Below are 19,161 nucleotides of genomic sequence, written 5' to 3'. Positions count from 1 at the left end.
TTTGCTTACGTTTTTGAGCGCGCCGGAAGTGCCTGCTTAGGAGAGGGCGACGAGCCGACGACTACATTTACGGGGTCTCCCGGCCGCCTAGAGTCGGTGAGCTCATTTTACCTTTCTACGAGGTGGACAGGGCCGGGCTCTGCTACTGGCCGAGTCGAGCGAGCGGGCGAGCGGGTGTGGGGTGTTTTCTGTGGCGGGAATTGGAGTCTCCTGTTGCATTTGAATCGTGCAGTAATTCTGCCCTTGGCGGTGGAGGGTGTAGAGACGCAGTGGAGTTTGGAATAAAGGAAACTGTTGAGTCTAAGACCTAGGTTTGCTTCTCTTTAGCGCCTTATTATGCAGAAAGAGGACTGAACTAGGCTAACTTCAGTGACCCAAGATCAGTTAGAAAGTCGGTAAATTTAAAGAATGTGTTCAATGTACCCAGTTAAGTGTTAGGCACTTTGAGAGCTACAAAAAAAAGTGTAAAACAGGGCTTTTTCTGGCGGATATCTCAGTCTAGTTGAGACAGGGTCAACTCGGATTGACAGAATGACTCATCTTGAGTTAGTATGGACAAATGTTGGACTACTTGGCGTCTTTTTCCGTCCTGTAAATCTATATTGGGCATACACTTTTTTCTCTTAAGAGGAGATAACGGGGCTGTCATTCCTACAGAAAAATCAGGAACTAATGGAAGGTAGTTTATACTTCTACCCACCAGCACACACAGACCAGGCCTCTAACCATTCCTTGGAAGCCTGCGTGCCAGCACTCTGGAATCCAGAGCCTCTCCTGGAGTCTGCACAATCCAGATTGAAGCCGATGTCTTCTAGAGAGAAGGAACTGCATCCAGGGCGCAGCTGAATTTTGAGAGGCCCGAATGCCTCCACATCCACCAGGGGACCGCTGGGACTAATTCTCTTGGCAAACTTGTGGCCAACCAAAACTACCATGCTTCACATCCCCGTTATTTCTGGTTACCGCCCAAGATGTAAGCCCCTTTGGTCTTCTTTGCTACATCCTTATCTCCATGCTGCTTTGTACTTCTTCTCTCTTGATTTAGGCTACCGCTGCTTTTCCCTCCTTTTCTTACACATTTCACCCCTCAACACAACGGCTGAGCTCACTGAAACCTCTGTTCCCTGCTTAACAAACTGTTACATACTCTACTGCTTTATGGAAATTCTCTTTCTTCTCCTGACCATAACCAACCCTTGGCTTTTTGCCTCCTGCCCTTTCAATTGAGTCCTTTCTCTGACACCTGCATTTAAGGTTAAGTGATGACTCTACCTGTATTGAACTGATTTCACTTCCTCAGAACCCCTCCCTCACCCCACCAGGGTCTTTGTGGAGGTTCTTTTCTCTCTCTGAGGCATTTGATTTCTCTGACCTTTCTTCTACCTCTCTGTGGATAATCCCTACACCTGCTAAGGGTTTCACTTTCCCTGTGAGTTTCTCTGAGGGATATTTTGTAACTTCCCCCCAGAGAGATTTAGGTACACTTGCCATGTGCTAAGTGCCCTCGACTTCCCTCATCCTAGCACTTACCACATGTGTGCTAATTAATTGCTTGTCTCTTTGCTTTCTTTACTAATCTAGGCTGTTATTTTCTTGTTTATTTTTGTAATTCCACTGCCCATTAGGCAGGTAGGTATTTATTTGATTGCAACTGCTGCAGGTACAGTCTCAGAAGTCGGACAGTTGACATGTCATCTGACTTTAAAATGTAAGAACCTTTGGAAAGGGATCAGCCGGTACTTTAGCTTCAGCTGGTTGTGGCTGTGTGAGAATATGATTCCAGTGTTGCCAGAGCATGTAGGTTTTTCAATAATAGTTGGAAAATGTGGTTTTGGAAAGTGGTATCTCCCAGTTTTCAAGTGTTGTCGGTGGAATAACACTTTATTACAAACAAAAACAAAACCCAAAAAACCCTGGGCCAAACACTTGTCACATGCAGCCTATCGGTCACCAGTTTGGAATCCTTTTTAGTTTGGTAGGGCTTAGAATTGGGCTTTGTGGAGAATACTAGATTTTGAGCTTCATCTTCATGGATAGTTAGAAGACGTCGAATGAGTACTGTAGATTGAGAAATACATCAAAAAACTCCAGGGTGGTGTATGTGTTACTTTGTGTCATAGTAAGGAGTCTGGCCTGCATGACTTTTTTGGGAGAGAACAGGAGTTTAGGTGAGATGATAGAGGGTAGAGGAATTTGGTTTTATTGCAGTTAATTGATGTGAAACAGTTTGGATTCTTGATCTGGGAAACTTCAGCTATGGGTGATGTATTAGCAAAGTTAACAGTATCCTTTTTTAAAGGTGGAGTGGAGAGGAGAATTGAGACTAGAAGGAGGTTGAGCAGTTAAGATTGTAATCTTTATCCTGGTGTGAAGTAAGATTTAGATTTGTAAACATATATAGGGAAACATATGGTATTTTGGTCTATTTTTATAATTTCAGTTACTTGATCACTTACACTGAACAATCAAGGATCTCCTAAATATTTAACATAGTGGAGCTTATATAAGAGGAATCCTTAAAGCACTGAAAAAAATCAAGTAATTTGTGAAACTAGCCTGCGTGCCAGCAGCCTGGAATCCTACTTAAGTTATATGGTGGTTATGAAGATAATCAGTAGTCTCCTTCAGCGTCATTCTCCTTTAATCTGTTTAGTATACTGCCAGGTTAATCTTCGGGAATGACATTTTCCCCTCTACCTTATTTCTAGGCTTAGAAGCCTGTGGTGAGCTTCTCTAGCTGCTTGCTTTGTATTAGCATTTAATTCATTTGAATGTGTTCTGTCTTTGCCTGTTACCTTTGTGAAGCAATGTGATATGATGAAAAGGGCTTGGGATTTGAAGTCCTGCAAACCTGAATGATTCCAAGCTTTGGCTCTGGGATTGAGTTTTTCAGAGCCTCTGTGCTTCATGTGGAATAGTAGAGATAATATCTACTAAAGGGGAGGAAACGAAAGCTTGTTGAATTCCCATGCAGGCTTACTTTCCATTCCTTTGCAATGCAAATCTTCTAATCAGTTGTAACTTTCTCAGACACATTTTCCATAATTATAATTCTTTTACCTTTTTTTTGGATTCCACTATCATTCATCCACTATCATCAACATTTAAGCAATCTCTCAAGAGTCTATTTATATTTTCTTGGCTTTCTTAACTACCATTTCCTACATTTATCTCCCTGAGCACAGAACAGTGGTTGATTTTAGTAGATATTTTGCTCTATTTTACCATGTTAATTGACATCAGTATTAGTTTCTTTTTCATAGACCTTCGCTAATTATGTTCTAAAATTCATTTTTAGTTATCTGAAATTATAAACATTTTTCAATAAAGAATAGTAGTAATCTAGTTTATGGGTTGAAGTCAGTTTTTTTTTTTTTTAAGATTTTATTTTTATTTATTTATTTGACAGACAGAGATCACAAGCAGGCAGAGAGAGAGGAGGAAGCAGGCTCCCTGCGGAGCAGAGAGCCCGATGTGGGGCTTGATCCCAGGACCCTGGGATCATGACCTGAGCCGAAGGCAGAGGCTTTAACCCACTGAGCCACCCAGGTGCCCCTGAAGTCCGTTCTTAAAAGCTTCTTGCTTCAATTTAAGATGTCTGGAATATGTTTACCTTGCTTTAAGGTCAGTGGATCTCATACTGAGATGAGTTTAAGTTTTTTTTTTTTTTTTTAAAGATCTATTTATTTGAGAGAGCATGAACAGGGCAAAGGGCAGAAAGATGAAGCAGGCTCTCTTCTGAGCAGGGATCACCGCCCCCCCCCCCCCCAGCCCCACAGGGCTAGATCCCAGGACTCTGGGATCATGACTTGAGCCAAAGGCAGACACTTAAGCAAATGAGCCACCTAGGCACCCAAGTTTAAGGTTTTTTTTTATAAAGTGTCAGCATTCCACCCCAGGCCAATTATATAGGGATTACAGAGGCTAGGGCCTAAGCATTTGTATTTTTAAAGCTCTTTAGGCTGCCTGGATGGCTCAGTTGGTCGAGTGTCTGCCTTTGGCTCAGGTCATGATCTCAGGATCCTGGGATCAAGCCCACATTGGGCTCTCTGCTCAGTGTTAAGTCTGCTTCTCCCTCTCCCTCTGTGATCTCTGGCTTTCACTCTCTCAAATAAATAAATAAAATCGTAAAAAAAAAAAATAAAGTTCTTTAGATAATCTAAAGTGCAGCCAGGGCTAACCAACCGCTTTAGGTGCTAGAGCCAAAGAATTCTCATTGATAACCTTTCTTTCAAAAATGAAGTGACATTTGTATCATGAGAAATATATAGAGCCAAAATCTTTAAAAAAAAAAATATATATATATATATATATATTTTTTTTTTTTTTTAAGTAGTCTCTATACCCAACATGGGGCTCAGACTCACAACCCAGAGATCAAGAGTCCCATGCTGCATGGACTGAGCCATCCAGGAGCGCCAGGAGCCATAATTTAATAGTGCTTATTGGAAGTTTTCTGAATACAGGTTTGCCTCACTCTCTGAAACCTTTCATAAGTTAAATGGCATTAAGGGAAGAGGCAGTTAATGCTTTGTAAATGAAAATCTTTGGATTTCTTTTGGTTAGTGAAAACAGGTACTAAGGCAGGTCTTTTGTAAAAGCGAAGTGACATAAGGTGAATTTTCAGGTAGCTGGGGGATATTTGTAATGAAAAGATACAAACCAGTATTTAGGTTCCCTGGAATGGCTCCTATGGTGGTCATATGAATAATCTATTTATTTGGCCAATATTTAATAAGTACCTTTACCTTGCTAAGCAGTAGGAGTAAGAAAGGTAATTGCCTTTGCAGTGGTGTTTAGTTTGGGAGGGAGGACTGGAAGAAAAGTAAAGTGCAAATGACGTTATATAGCACTATTATAGCAGGGTGCCTTAAGAAGCCCAGAGAAAGAACAATTTTGTTCTTTCTGGAGAATATAAGAAAAGCTGACATGTAAGTTGAATCCTGATTAATTAATCAGTAATGGGTAAGAGAATACAAGGTTTATAATCTAGAACTAGTTATTAGCAAACTTCTAAATGAAGCTTACATTCTCTATACTGAATTCTGATCCATTCTCTGCCTAATTGTGATATAGAGGGTCCTTTCATTTTTCAGTTCTATCCTTCAGTTTTCATATCCTGTTGGATCTGAGAACTTGACGGGAATACTTCTGAGACTCCACTAATGGATGATTAGTGATTACACGGTAACATGATCACTTCAGTGAGAAAGCATCTTTGCTTAAATTTAGCTGATAGGCTTCTAGTTGTGGGATGGGTCAATTTCCTAAATCTGGATAATGTCATAAACAACATGTGCTACTAATCAGAAGGCTGCTGAATAGATTATCTTTTCCCTTTTTTGTTGTCTTAATTGAAGATCCAGCTTAAGACTTATCTTCCTTATAGCCCAGTATTCTTTCTTTCCTTTTGTATATAATCATCAAACTGTGTCTTCTCTTTTGTTTTACTAACAGTACGAGGTTGTGTATGGAATATTTTATTTATACGTCTTTTTCCCTATTATATAGATTTCTTAAGGATGAAGGATGTTTAATAATTTGACATGAGCCTCACCAATGCTGTTGGATTTTGGGGGTGGGGGGAGGTGTTTTATCTTTGCGAAGCCTAATTATTTTGCTCCACCATGCTCTGTTTAGTCTTACTAAAATGTCAGTATCTTTTGGAGGGTTTTTTCCTTTGTTTTTGTGGGCAGCGGAATGGGCTGAATGGGAGATAGGTATTAAGGAGGGCACTTGCTGTGACAAGCACCAGGTGCCATATGTAAGTGATGAGTCACAAAATCCTACACGTGAAACCAACATTATGCTGTATGTTACCTAACTTGTATTTAAATAAAAATTTGGATTAAGTAGAAAGAATAATCAAGAAAAAAAGTGCCCCATGACAGCAATACCACTAGTGCATGTGTATATATATATATATATATATATATATATATATGCATATATATATATATTTTTTTTTTTTAGATTTTATTTATTTATTTGACAGAGATCACAAGTAGGCAGAGAGGCAGCCAGAGAGAGAGGAGGAAGCTGGCTCTCCGCTGAGCAGAGAGCCCGATGTGGGGCTCCATCCCAGGACTCTGAGATCATGACCTGAGCCGAAGGCAGAGGCTTAACCCACTGAGCCACCCAGGTGCTCCACTATATATTTTTAGTTTTATATTGTATTCTATTTTTATGTTCTTAATTCTGAAAATATATAGTGATTTTTTTAAAAAGTTAGCTATTTAAAGATTTTATTTATTTGACAGCATGTGCATATATGAGCAGGGTGGAGGGGCAGAGGGAGAGGAGGAAGGAAAGAAGCAGACTCCCTGCAGCAGGGAGCCTTTGTGGGGTTGGATCTGGGACCCTGGGATCCTAACGCTTAACTAACTGAGCCACCCAGGCGCCCTTTGGGAGAAAGTTTTAAAAAGTCCTCTGTTGTTGGAAATACAGGCTTCGAGTTCTTGAATGAAGTCACAGGAGTAAAAAGCACAGCATAGAGAATATAGTCACTGATATTATTTTAACAGTGATGTATGGTGACAGATGGTAGCTACGCTTGTGAGCGTAGCATAATGTATTAATTACTGTGTCGTATACCCGAAACCAATGTAATGTTGGGTGTCAGCTATACTAAAAAAAAAATTTGGGGGGCGCCTGGGTGGCTCAGTGGGTTAAGCCGCTGCCTTGGGCTCAGGTCATGATCTCAGGGTCCTGGGATCGAGTCCCGCATCGGGCTCTCTGCTCAGCGAGAAGCCTGCTTCCCTCTCTCTCTCTCTCTCTCTGCCTGCCTCTCCATCTACTTGTGATCTCTCTCTGTCAAATAAATAAATAAAATCTTAAAAAAAAATAAAAAAAAATTTGGAAAAACAAAAAGCTCTCCATCAAATTTTTATCTAGTAAGTTTAGTGTTCTTTGATGAATTGATGATTCTTGCCTTGATTTTGAGATGACGTGTTCATGGGACTATTTATTGCCAATATAAAACTGTAAGGATTTCCAGACTAAGGGTGCTAGAATTTTTTTCAATTTGTGAGTTATTTTATTCTTAATATTCTAGATAAAAATCACCTTAAAAATCAAATGCAATTCTTTCAGAGATAAGGATAAAAGAGATGCCCTGCCCAGTTCTCAACTAGCAAAATTAGGACTAGAATTCTTTAATATAATTCGGTTGTTCTTATGAAACTTGGGTGGCCTCTCTGGTGGTCAAAATAATATCTTCTGTTTTTAAAGATGTCTTTGAAGGGAGTTTGGCTTATTAATGGTCATAATTTTTTTATATTGAGAGTTTTATTTATATATATAATGAAGGGTTATTTTTTCTCCATTGGTTGGTTTATACAGACACAAATCCTTATGTCTGTATTTTTCCCCCCCTCCTGCAGGAGATTGTTGAAAACTTTAAATTTGATTCCCGAAAGCACTCAAGTAAGTAGTATAGTAGTTATTCTTATGTGTTTTTTATGGGAAGCCAGTAATTTTAATATTGTAGTATTTACATCTAGTTAAGAAACTATATAGTATTTCCTTAGAACTCTTGTAGTTTTTCTTTTTCATTAGTCATATTTTTACTTGTTTTCCTTTAGTTCATTAATTTGTATTCCTAATTTTTGCCATCACTTGAGACACTAAGCTTATTCTTTTTTTAACGTTTTACTTATTTAAGTAATCTGTACACCCCACATGGTGCTCAAACTCAGAACCCTGAGATCAAGAGTCACATGCTTCTCCCACTGAGCCATCCAGGTGTCCTGATACATTATGCTTATTGAATGATTTCCAGGACTTTTAAGTATAGTTACTTATTTTTGTTATAGATAATAATAGGTATAGAACATTATGCAGTGAAAATATTCACTTTCCTATACCCAGCCACCCAGTTCTCCCCAGTGGCAGGCACTATTACATTCTCTTGTTTCTACTCCCAGAAGTAGTCTGTGCATACAGATATGTATTCATACCCTATCTTTTTATTTTTCCAAAGTGGCAGCATATCCAACATATTAATCTACCCTTTTTTTTTTTCAGCTTAGCAGTGTATCTTGGCATTCCTTCTGTATTATGTGTGGGGTAACTTTTCTTTGAAATGGCTTCATAATTTTCCTTTATATGAATGTGTAGCATTTTATTTAATCTGTACCCTTCTGACCAACATTTTAGGTTGCTTTCAATCTGTGCTATGTACCTGTTCAAGTATACAGAGAAGTAGAATTTCCAGGTCAAAGCATATGTGCATTTAACATTTAATAGATATTGCCCATTTTTCCCCTGTCTGTACCACATTACACTCTTTTCATTAATATGTGAGAGTGTTGCTTTATTTTAGTCAGAACAGTTTTATTTTTGTGGAATTTTGGTTGAAAATGAATACTCGATTCTAGTTTTAGTTTTCATCTTCATTTTTATTTTATTTTTTTTAGATTTATTTATTTATTTATTTATTTATTTATTTGACAGATAGAGATCACAAGTAGGCAGAGAGGCAGGCAAAGAGAGAGGAGGAAGCAGGCTTAACTCACTGAGCCACCCAGGCGCCCCTCATCTTCCTTATTTTGAAGAAAGTTGAGCGTCTTTTCAAAGGATTGAGTCATTGTATTTCCTTTTTTTGTGAACTGTCTTCAGATCACTTGTCCATTTTTCTTTTGGGTTCTTTATTTTTCCCTGTGATTTGATTTTAGTTGGTTGCTGTTATTTCTCTTTATTGTTTCTCAAGCAGGATAAAATTTGACTTGCTCTTTAGACTCAATGAAACTTTTGGTGGGTTCAGTAAAGGTAGTATAGGAGGAGTAATTTTGATAATTTCTTTTTTTTCAAGCGTCCATGAATTCTTGTATTTAAAAGATTGGTTACTCTGAAATAACATTCTCTCTCTCTCTTTTTTTTTCTTTTTAAAGGTTTTACTTATTTGAGAGCAAGAGAGAGCATGTGGGGTGGGGGGAGGGCAGAGGGAGAGGGAGGACCCAGGACTCTGAAATTAGGACCTGAGCTGAAGGCAGGTGCTTAACCAAGTGAGCCACCCAGGTGCCCCTGAAATAACATTCTTGATGATGTCTGATTATGGACTTGGAATTGTGGTTGATTTATGTATAATGTTAAAAGCTAATTTGTAACTTAAATTAAGATTTTTCTAGGCATCTTTGAGTTGGTTCATTTTATTGCACTATTTGTATTAGAAAATATTGTAGGTTTGTTTTTACAGAGAAAATTAAGAGCCTGTATTTTGTAAATACAGTGTTTTTGGAACATGGCCACACCCCTACATTTATATGTATTGCTTATGGCTGCTTTCATATTATAGCACTAGAATCAAGTAGTTGTGACAGAGACCTGTGACCTGCAAGGCTGAAAATATTAGTCTGGTCCTTTATAAAAACGTTTACCAACCCCTGATCTACTGTGTTGCCATTTCATATAGATGACCTTAAGGCTATTTCCTGCACTCTCTGCTCATCATCTCTTGTTTGTCTTGCTTACCTTGTTTTTTGCCTGTTCACATGTTGTTTTCATATGGACCCCGTAATGCATTGCATCAGCCCTCCATCCAGAACACGTCAGCTCTCAAAGTAGGAAGCCTCTCTGTATCCCAAACATGAAAAATGCTGTCAGAACTTTTATTTTAATTTCAAATTTTATGAGTATGTCTTTGCATTGAAATAAATTTATAGCATTAAAAGCAAATACTGAGTGTGATTTATTTCAGGGTTTGTTGAGTGTGCTTTTATAGGATTGTTTAACACTTTTTGATTTCATTGAACACATAGAAGAGATAAAGCTGTAGGAATGCAGCAAAACTAGACACTAGTGTTACAGAAACCATCCACCAGGAAATAGCAGCATTGCTGAGCATTGAAAATTATTCATGCAGATGCATCTTCTCTAATTTTTACTGTAAGAATGAAAAAATATTTGTGGTCTTATGGATTTTTTAAAAGAGATTTTATTTATTTATTTGACACAGAGACAGAGATCACAAGTAGGCAGACAGGCAGGCAGGGAGGAGGGGGAAGCAGGCTCCCCGCTGAGCAGAGAGCCTGATGCGGGGCTCGATCCCAAGACTCTGAGATCATGACCTGAGCCGAAGCAGAGGCTTAACTCACTGAGCCACCCAGGCACCCTTCTTATGGATCTTTTTACCATAGTTGTTGGGAACAAGCTCTTTGAAGCTTTAAATAGCCTTTGAAACGGAACACGGGGCTTTCTGTTACATTTTTTTAAAAAGAACATTTCCGAATTGTTTGGAAAAATAATTGCCTTACTCATTCTTTCTTACTTTTGGTCACTTACATTTTATTTAAGTCTCTCTGGAAAATAATCGTTGGCATGTAAATATTTACTCTTTTAAATATCTTCTCTCTTGCTCTCTAATAACATAACACCCATAAATCTTTGGTTTCTTTTTGTTTAGTGGCTTACAGAAGAGATGAAATGTGGTCTGAGGGACGATATGACTATGAAAGACTTCCAAGAGAACGAGTACCTCCGCGAAGTCATCCCAGTGTAAGTTACTACTGATGTAGAATAATTCAAAACCTGGTGTCTAAGTGAATTTGTTATACCGAAGCTAGGTCTAGTAAAATTTTTAATAGATAAAAATTGACCAGTCTGGGTTGAAATATAGATTAAGCTTATATTTTAAAAGTTAAAAGTTTGAAAATGCAACATTTTATTTATGTAGATAATCTATATTTCTTATTTCTTAAATTTCTAAAATGGAGGGTTTTTATATTGAATTGAATTTGTGAAGAAAATTTGAGGTTATATAAAGATGGACTGTCAGGTAATGAAGGAGTATTTGAGCATCTGCTCCTACTATTGGCTGTCACCTATTTTTCTGTATTTCTAAAAATGTTTGCAAATTGGATATGTGAAATTATGAAGTAGGGGCAGATCAGGGGCAGGCAGGTAGCTTTTAGTATACTGTCCTACTAATTGTCTCTTTGTTGCTTTGGGAATTGGAAATTTTTAATTAGGCCTTTTCTCGAAGAGATTGCTATTGTGCTTGTTATTGTATTCCCAGCACCATCTCGTATGTGGCACATAGTAGGAGTTCAGTGTTTATTGAGTGAATATATACACTCTCTCTGCAAAATCCTCTGCAGAGACCTAAGGGAAAGTTTGGGAAGGGTCAAGAAACTGTCAATCTTAAACTTTACACAGGCCCGTTCTAAGCACCAGGGGTTTGGGTTGTGTTGATACTATGTGGCTATATTATGGATTCATCATATGCCATCAAAGGATACAAATACTTGTTTATATGTTAGTTTTTTGTTTTTGTTTTTGTTTTTTTTTTCTTCACTTATGTATTCTGAGTAAGTCCTACAGATGGGTGATACCACTTTTAGCATTGTCATTTAGCCCAGGTTACAGCTTAGGCTGGGGTTGATCTAAAATGATGAAAGATGGGCTTTTTGGTTTTTGGCTCAGAGGAGGCAAGGGTGCAACTGTCTTTAGTAGTCTCGAATTCAGGTTCATACTGACACCAGCTACATCTACCATGCCTCCTAAGTTCAAGATCCCAGCCCCAATTTGATCAAAGTCATGTACCTGGGGTGCACTGATGGGGAAGTTGGTGCTATGTCTGCCCTGGCCCCCAAGATTGGCCTCTTGAGTCTTTCTCCAGCAGAGGTTGGTGATGACCTCGCCAAGGCAACTGATGAGTGGAAGGGTCTGAGGATTACAGTGAAACTGACCATCCAGAGCAGACAGGCCCAGACTTAAGTGGTATTTCCTGCCTCTGCCCTGATGGTCAAAGCCCTCAAGGAACTGCCAAGATACTGAAGAAAAACATTAAGCACAGTGGAAATATTACTTTTAATGAGATTGTCAACATTGCCCGATAGATATGTCACTGATCTTTAGCCAGAGAATTCTCTAGAACCGTTAAGGAGATCCTGGGGACGGCCCAGTCTGCGGGCTGCAGTGTTGATGGCCACCATACTCATGACATCATAGATGACATCAATAGTGGTGCAGTGGAATGCCCAGCTAGTTAAGAACTACAAAGGAAAATATTTCAACAAAGGATCATTTGATGACCAAAAAAAAAAAAAATAAAATAAAAGATAAAAGATGGAGGAAAGAAAGAGGCCTACCATATTTCAGAACGAGTAGACTTGTCACTATATGTCATTTCTTTCCAAGTTTTATTTATAGATTGTATATTTATTATCGTCTATGGTTTCTAATTAAACTTTGAGTTAAATTCTTTCCCGTTCGATAAAATTATAGTTTATCTAGGAAAACAAAACAAGGTGATATAGATAAACATATTGTGGAAGTAATGAGGAGGTAGGAAAAGGGATGATTTTAGAAAAAATAATTCTTGGGACCCCTACCTTTCTAAGGATATATCCTATTATGAATTTGTATTTCAAGAATACTTAAAATTTTCTGTGTGGTTACGCCACTAACTGGAATATATAGTTGGATTTGTTTTAGTTTGTTTTCAATTTGGAGGAATTGCCTTTTTTTTTTTCCTAATTAGGTTTTTTTTCCCCTTAATGTAACACGTGATTCCAAATTATAAAATAAGATACATTTAGACAGGGGATGACTTTTAAGTGGTAACTTTCTGTAATTGCATGGGTAACTAGTTCCTGCTTACTGTAAGTGAGGAGTTTTACGTATAAATCTCTTAATCTTCAAAACAATTCTGAGTGTTGAATGGCACAACATTTATAGAACTCAGTAGAATGTTGTTGAAGCCATAAAATGTAAGCAGGGATTTAATACAGAAATAGAATTTCAGACAACAGTGGGAAGTATTCATGATCAAATCATGGGAAAAGTTATATATTACACCATTTATTACACCATTCTGCATTATTTATGCATGCTGGCTTGTATTCTAGAACACACTGCAGTGGAAGGTGATTCAGAGAGTTAAGACTGGATGGAGGCAGAGGGACCTGTCAGGAGGCTGTCAGCTATTTCTAGGCAGGGGGAGTGGTTTAAACAAGCTGGGGAGGAGTGAGTTTTAAGATGGGGATAATTGGCTTATCAGTGTCCTAAGGACAGAAGAAGGGCCCTTGAGATCTCTAGGTCATTGTGTGAGAATGGATTTGAGAAAGTTCATATTAATAGCCTTTGTTTTCTCTGAAGGGGTAGCAAGATCATCTGCTGAAAGTACAGGAGGTAGAGGGTGATTTGAGGCCAGCCTTGAATTGTGAGTAGCTATTGTTGGTATCTCCTCACCAGAGATGTTTAAAAAGACTGTGGCTGAGGGGCAGTGAGCTTTGCGCTGTAATATTATAGGGGTACCAGTCTTCAGGAATGTGTGCTTTATTACCTAAGTAGCCCAATTTTGGAGTGTAGAAGGCAAGTTGTTGTATTGATTTAAGATTGCATGATGAATGGTGGACTCAGGAAGATAAAGATATTGAAAGTTCTGACTCAGAGAGTTACTGAGGTAATATGTTATGTGTTATGGGGTGATTCAGGAAGGAGATAAAGCTGTGAGAGGGACAGTGGATTGAAAGAAATGAGGAGTTGAGGGACAGTAAAGGGTCAGTGAAGCTGAAGACGAGCGTGTGGTAGGAAGATAGGCAATTGGTATTTCGAAGTGTAGAGTTTCCAAGAGAGTACAGTTCTGGGTGATTTCAAGTCCAGCAGGTGGGGGTAGGAATAGAGGGTGGGTGAAGGTTACTGGAGTTGAGATCAGGAAAACTTGGAAGCTCGATTTGGATCAGTGATTTAGATTAGAGACTCTCAGTCCTCGCTGGACTTTGAAATCACCCAGAGAGTTCTTAAATATCAATGTCTGGGTCCCATCCAGAAAATTAAGTCCTAATATTTGCAGCTAGGATCGAAACATCAGTGTTGTATAAAAGTTAACAGGTCACTTATGCAGTTAAGAAATGCAGATGACCCCGAAGAAGAAGAAAAAAAAAAAAGAAATGCAGATGAACACTGAAGTTGCTGATGATGACAGGAGTTGAGGTAAAATGACAGGTGATGGAAGTTATCAGTGGACGAGGCTATTGTAGTAAAATCTAAACAAACCCACACATTTTCATTTTTATATAATTTATGTGGTTATAAATGTGAAATAGAGGCTCCTTTATAAAGTAATTTCATCAGCAGGAAGCAGATAGATACATTTTATACCACAAGTGCATTTAAAATCATAGTAGAAGTACTCAGCTATCTCTAAGTTCTCAAAGGTGAATCTGACTTCGCTAAATACTCTGGCTACTTAGTTCCTCCTATTTGGGGAGGTACCTAGATTGCCTTTCTTCTGAGAGCACAGAATCTGCCCAGACCTTGTGCAGCTTTATTGCTCTCCTTTTGAAGAAACAATTTTAATTCTAGTGATTGGTCCCTTCCTCCTCCCAGTAAGCCTTTTTTAGTTGATAAATCCTTCTCTATTTCCACATCCCCTTCCCCAAGACTTGCTGTTATGGTGAACGTGGCCTTTTTTTTTTTTTTTTTTTGTTAGAAATTTAAAGCCTTCCCCTCCCCTCAATTATGTGCCTTTGATGGCTCTTGGAAGTTATCTCTTTGCCTTCTATGTTACACTTCCATTTTAGTTTTAGTAAAATAAAGCAAATTTTCTTAAACTTTTTGGTGCCATGGATCCTTTTAACAGTCTGGTGAAGCCTATGGATCCCTTTTAGAGTAGGGGTTTTAAAACTACAAAATACACAGAATTAAAGAAGACCACTTATATTTGAATTATCAAACTATTAAAAAACAAATTTGTAATATAGTAATATGTACTTCTTTAGTAGGTCATTAAGTACTAAGAGCTAATGGTGGGAGTTTCATTACTGTATTTTCAAAGTAATGAGAGTAAATGGTATTTTGAGATAATGCAACAGCTATAACATGATATGAAAATATCTATGATTTCTGTTAGTGATGAAGCCACAGATACTTCTGTTGTTATTCTGTTGTTTGTTGCTGTATTGGGTGAAAAAAGTAATTTTATATTCACATCTGATTTCAAGGACCTGCTGAATCCTTGGGCTAGAAAATTGTTAATGACACTAGAACTAGAAATATAAATTAGTAAAGTTATAATTCCTGAATTTGGAGCTAATAAAAATATAATTTCTTTAATATTTAAAAAACATTTAATAACTAAACAGAGATCATCTAATGTTATTTTAAAAACCATATTGGTATATCATACTGACTTGTACAAGATTCTCATAAGCAGCATTATTCATTATAGCTCCAAGCTGGCAACAATCCAAATGTTTAACAGTAGAGTAGATAAATTAATTGTGCAATTTACACAGCAATTAGAATGAATGGACCTGAATGGACCATTGCAAAAGCAACGACATGTATGAACCTCACGGACATCAGACTAAAAAAAAGAAGCCAAATATAAGAGTATATCCTGTATTTCCTGCATTTTATATAAAGTTTCAGAATAAGCAAAACTCACCAGGAAAGCAGTTACTTTTAGGAGAGATGAGTATTGACTGGGAGAGAGCACAGGAAGGCTTTTGCCATACTAGGGATCAGTTTTGTTTTTTTTTTTTTTTAATTTTTTTTTAAATTTTATTTATTTTTTATTTTTTATTATTTTTTTATTTTTTTAAAAGATTTTATTTATTTATTTGACAGAGAGAGATCACAAGTAGACGGAGAGGCAGGCAGAGAGAGAGAGAGAGGGAAGCAGGCTCCCTGCTGAGCAGAGAGCCCGATGTGGGACTCGATCCCAGGACCCTGAGATCATGACCTGAGCTGAAGGCAGTGGCTTAACCCACTGAGCCACCCAGGCGCCCTAGGGATCAGTTTTTTGATCTGGTGGTAGTTATAGAGTGTAATTATCTTGCAAAAATTAATCCAGGAGTCATTTATGATTTTTAGACCTTTTGTATGTTTGTCATACTTCAATAAAAACTTAGTTTTAAAAAGGCAGATTATTTTTTTTTCTAAATATAAAACTAGTTAATCCTTTAAAAAGTAAGCACTCACTATCATTAGTGCCTGTGATAGAGGAAGGTAATGCTCTATTTTGTATATTTGGATTCTGTTCTCTAACAGAAAAGCAATTTTACTGCATTTCTTTTTTTTTTCTTATTGCTCCCATTTACTCACTACTTATATTCAACTATTAACATTTTATGAAAACTTTCTTTATCATGTATTTATCCATTTATCTGTCCTTCATCCATCTACTTAATCCATCTGGTTTTTGGATGTAATTCAAAGTAAACTGGACAGGTCTGCTTTTCACTAACTCTGTAGGTATACATATCATAAAAGTGCCGTGTTTTTTTTTTTTACATCTTTTTCAAATGCAAAAATTACACACATGTAATACAAAGTCTAAGTGTTCATCTGCCGAGTTTTGATTTAGTAATGTTCCTTTATGTAGAGCTGCCCTAGGAGGTGTTTTACCTTCTTGGTTGACAGAATTGCAAGAATTTAACTTCCTTCTTGTCGTTACTTCCAGAGAGGAATGATGAGTTCTTGGCTATATTCTGTAACAATATGTCCTGATTTTCTGGTGCAGTTTCAATTTCAGATATTTGACTCATTATTCCCCAGAGCCATTGAAATGCAAAACCACCAGTATTTCTTTGAAAATTCAGTGAGTGAATTCAATGAGTAAGTGCTATTATAGAAATGCATGTCACAAAATATGAGGTAGCAGAAGAAGAGAACCTTAGGACTTTTGAAAGCAAAAGTCCACCAGCCTGTGTAGTAAAATTTTTTAGTTACGTGTGGTTTGTGTGGTACCTTTCTAACAAAAAGCATGTGATGCCAAAAGTAGCATAGAATTGATGTAGTGAAGCAGAATATGTTATGTATGTAGTGCCTACTATGTGCCAAGTGCTGTTCCAGGTGCTGGGAATAGAGCAGTGAGTTAAGACCAAGGTTTCTGTGCCAGTGAAGCTTGCATTCATACTGAGTTGATTGTTTCAGGGAGGAATGGGATTAACTCTTTACATTTGCTATCATACTTAGTTACTTTGCTGGTAGGTTAGTGTGTTTTAGTAGCTTTTGACTGATTAAAAGGACAAAAATTAAAAGATATAAAAGTAGAAAAAAAATAAAATGAACTCTCCATGGACGAATCATCCAAATGGCAATTATCAACTCATGGTTCATCTTGTTTTGTTTATGACTCCCCCAGTTTCTTTTCTCCCAGATGATGATGATGATGATGATGATTATTTTAAGATTTTATTTATTTATTTGACAGAGATCACAAGTAAGCAGAGAGGCAGGCAGAGAGAGAGAGAGAGGAGGAAGCAGACTCCCCACTGAGCAGAGAGCCCAATGCAGGGCTTGATCGCAGGACCCTGGGATCATGACCTGAGCCGAAGGCAGAGCCACCCAGGATGCCCCTCTCCCAGATTATTTTGAAGTAAATCCAAGATACTCTATTTCAAGTACAAATAACTATTTCAGTATGTGTCTCTAAATGATAAGGATGCTTAAGAGGAGGTGGAGGTGTTTAAATGTTTAAATTTTTCCTTTAAATAAAATGTTTTCATGTTAGAGTTTGTGCCAAGTATATTTTAATGACATTGGAAAAGAAATGTTTTTAAAGAAACGTGCTAATCCTCATAATTTGCCCCCAGTTAGTAAAGAGACTAAATATTAGTGTGGAAATTTTGGCATTTAAATATTGAATGAAACAAAACTTGGTGCTATTATTTACTGAAATGAAAGTATTTCTCATTAGAATTTATAGCAAATTAAGAAATAATTGCCTTTTGTAACAAAACATGTTCACCATTTCAGATCTAAAAATTGCAAAACTAATTTGATATGTATCTTAACCTGATCAGATATCCATTAGCACAAGCAAACTGTGAGCACTCCTTATTTCAGAAACCCAGAGGGCCTAATGGTAGGAATTGTTTCACCCCTGAGATAGTGACCTATGAGAAAGTGTAAATTTCATTGACCTATACTCAAAAAAGTATTTAAATCTGTATGCAAGATTTTGCTTCCTATATTCTGCCAGAATAGATCAATGATTAAGTAAAATAGGCCTAAAAATTTTTTTTAATGAGTTATATATTACTTTTTTATTTTGGTCTGACCCATCACAACATTAATACTAATTTTGGAGGAGCAGATCTGATAGATTTGATGCATATTTTTGGAAATTCTAGTAATAGCCATGGAAAATTGATAAATGGTATAATAAATATGTAACGGTTGTATTGATATAGTCTGATCTTAAAGGGATACTATACATATTTTTCGTAATGAATGGAAGCAATGAAAATTGATTTCATTGAGGTGAATTCAAATTTTATGTCCAAACTCAAGATTTGAAATATCTGCATTTTAAATAATAGAAATGTTTTGATTCTATGGAGTTCATTTTTAAATTAATTGAAAATGATCCTGTTATCTTTAAAAATCTTTTAAGATATTCTTCAGAAGTCATAATTTTTATTTTGGTTTGCCTATAATAGTGCCATTGTTTTCCAAGGTATTTCTAAAATGAAGGCTCTGAACATATCAGTACCTGAAGCCTTGTGTCCTTCTGTTAGCATTTAGAAAGGAAAATTACATGTTTATAGCTCAATGTAAATTTGTATGAGAATTCATTCAAACACTGAATGAATGTTTCCAATTGGGTCTGGCATTGCAGGTAATATAAAATACTGTTTGAACTTTCTTTATAAATAAAACTTTAGGAAAAAATTCTGAAATCCTTGCCTCCCATCATGGATTTTATTGGAGAGAAAAATCCTTGAAGGTATACCTGGATAAGATAGGAACTTTCTAATAATATTGTCTTGCTTTATCACAGACTCCTATAGTCATCTTCATTTCCTTAAATCTTTTCATGTAACTAGGGAGTTTTAAGAATAGATGCCTATAGAGGTGAGATGGTATAAGGTGCTTATATTTGAACATTCTCAAAACAAAGGAAATGTCAGTTTGATCTTCATTGCTAGATACAGAACTATAATTAAGAGGGTTTTTTTTTTTCTGTTGCTGATTAACAACTCTGGAATGATTGTTTTCATTTATTATTATTTTGAAAAAAAAGTTTATTTAATCTATGACTAAATGTGATTTGAGTATTATTCTTTGAAAGTTTTACCATATGCATTTTATAGTCCTAAAATCACTTTGAACAAAGGAAAAGGTTGCTTTGTAATCTATTCATAGAAATGTTTAGACATGCACACTTACCCACTGTCCCTCCAAATAAATATATACAAACAAGGATAT

General features: G+C 36.9%; 1 protein-coding gene and 1 pseudogene across 10 annotated transcripts in view; both read left to right on the top strand.

Annotated features, from left to right (window-relative positions):
- Nucleotides 1-12: 12 nt before the first annotated feature.
- The window catches only part of PPHLN1 (periphilin 1), a 158,624-nt gene continuing 139,475 nt past the window's right edge, over nt 13-19,161 (top strand). For 5 of the 10 annotated variants that reach the window (XM_047741299.1, XM_047741305.1, XM_047741303.1 and 2 more), the window contains exons 1-3: nt 13-96; nt 704-973; nt 10,403-10,494. In XM_047741299.1, the coding sequence (XP_047597255.1) occupies nt 934-973; nt 10,403-10,494 (132 nt within the window). In that variant the 5' untranslated portion in view covers nt 13-96; nt 704-933. Of the gene's footprint in view, nt 97-703; nt 974-7,382; nt 7,426-10,402; nt 10,495-19,161 lie in introns of all 10 variants that reach the window. The other 5 variants (XM_047741304.1, XM_047741297.1, XM_047741306.1 and 2 more) reach the window with 3 other exon arrangements.
- Nucleotides 10,748-12,065, top strand: LOC125106770 (60S ribosomal protein L12-like; annotated as a pseudogene).

Source organism: Lutra lutra, chromosome 8 (assembly GCF_902655055.1).
Source record: "Lutra lutra chromosome 8, mLutLut1.2, whole genome shotgun sequence".
Classification (NCBI taxonomy): Eukaryota; Metazoa; Chordata; class Mammalia; order Carnivora; family Mustelidae; genus Lutra; species Lutra lutra.
The sequence above is the reverse complement of the archived record's forward strand: the minus strand, read 5'-3'. Positions and strand labels throughout refer to the sequence as shown.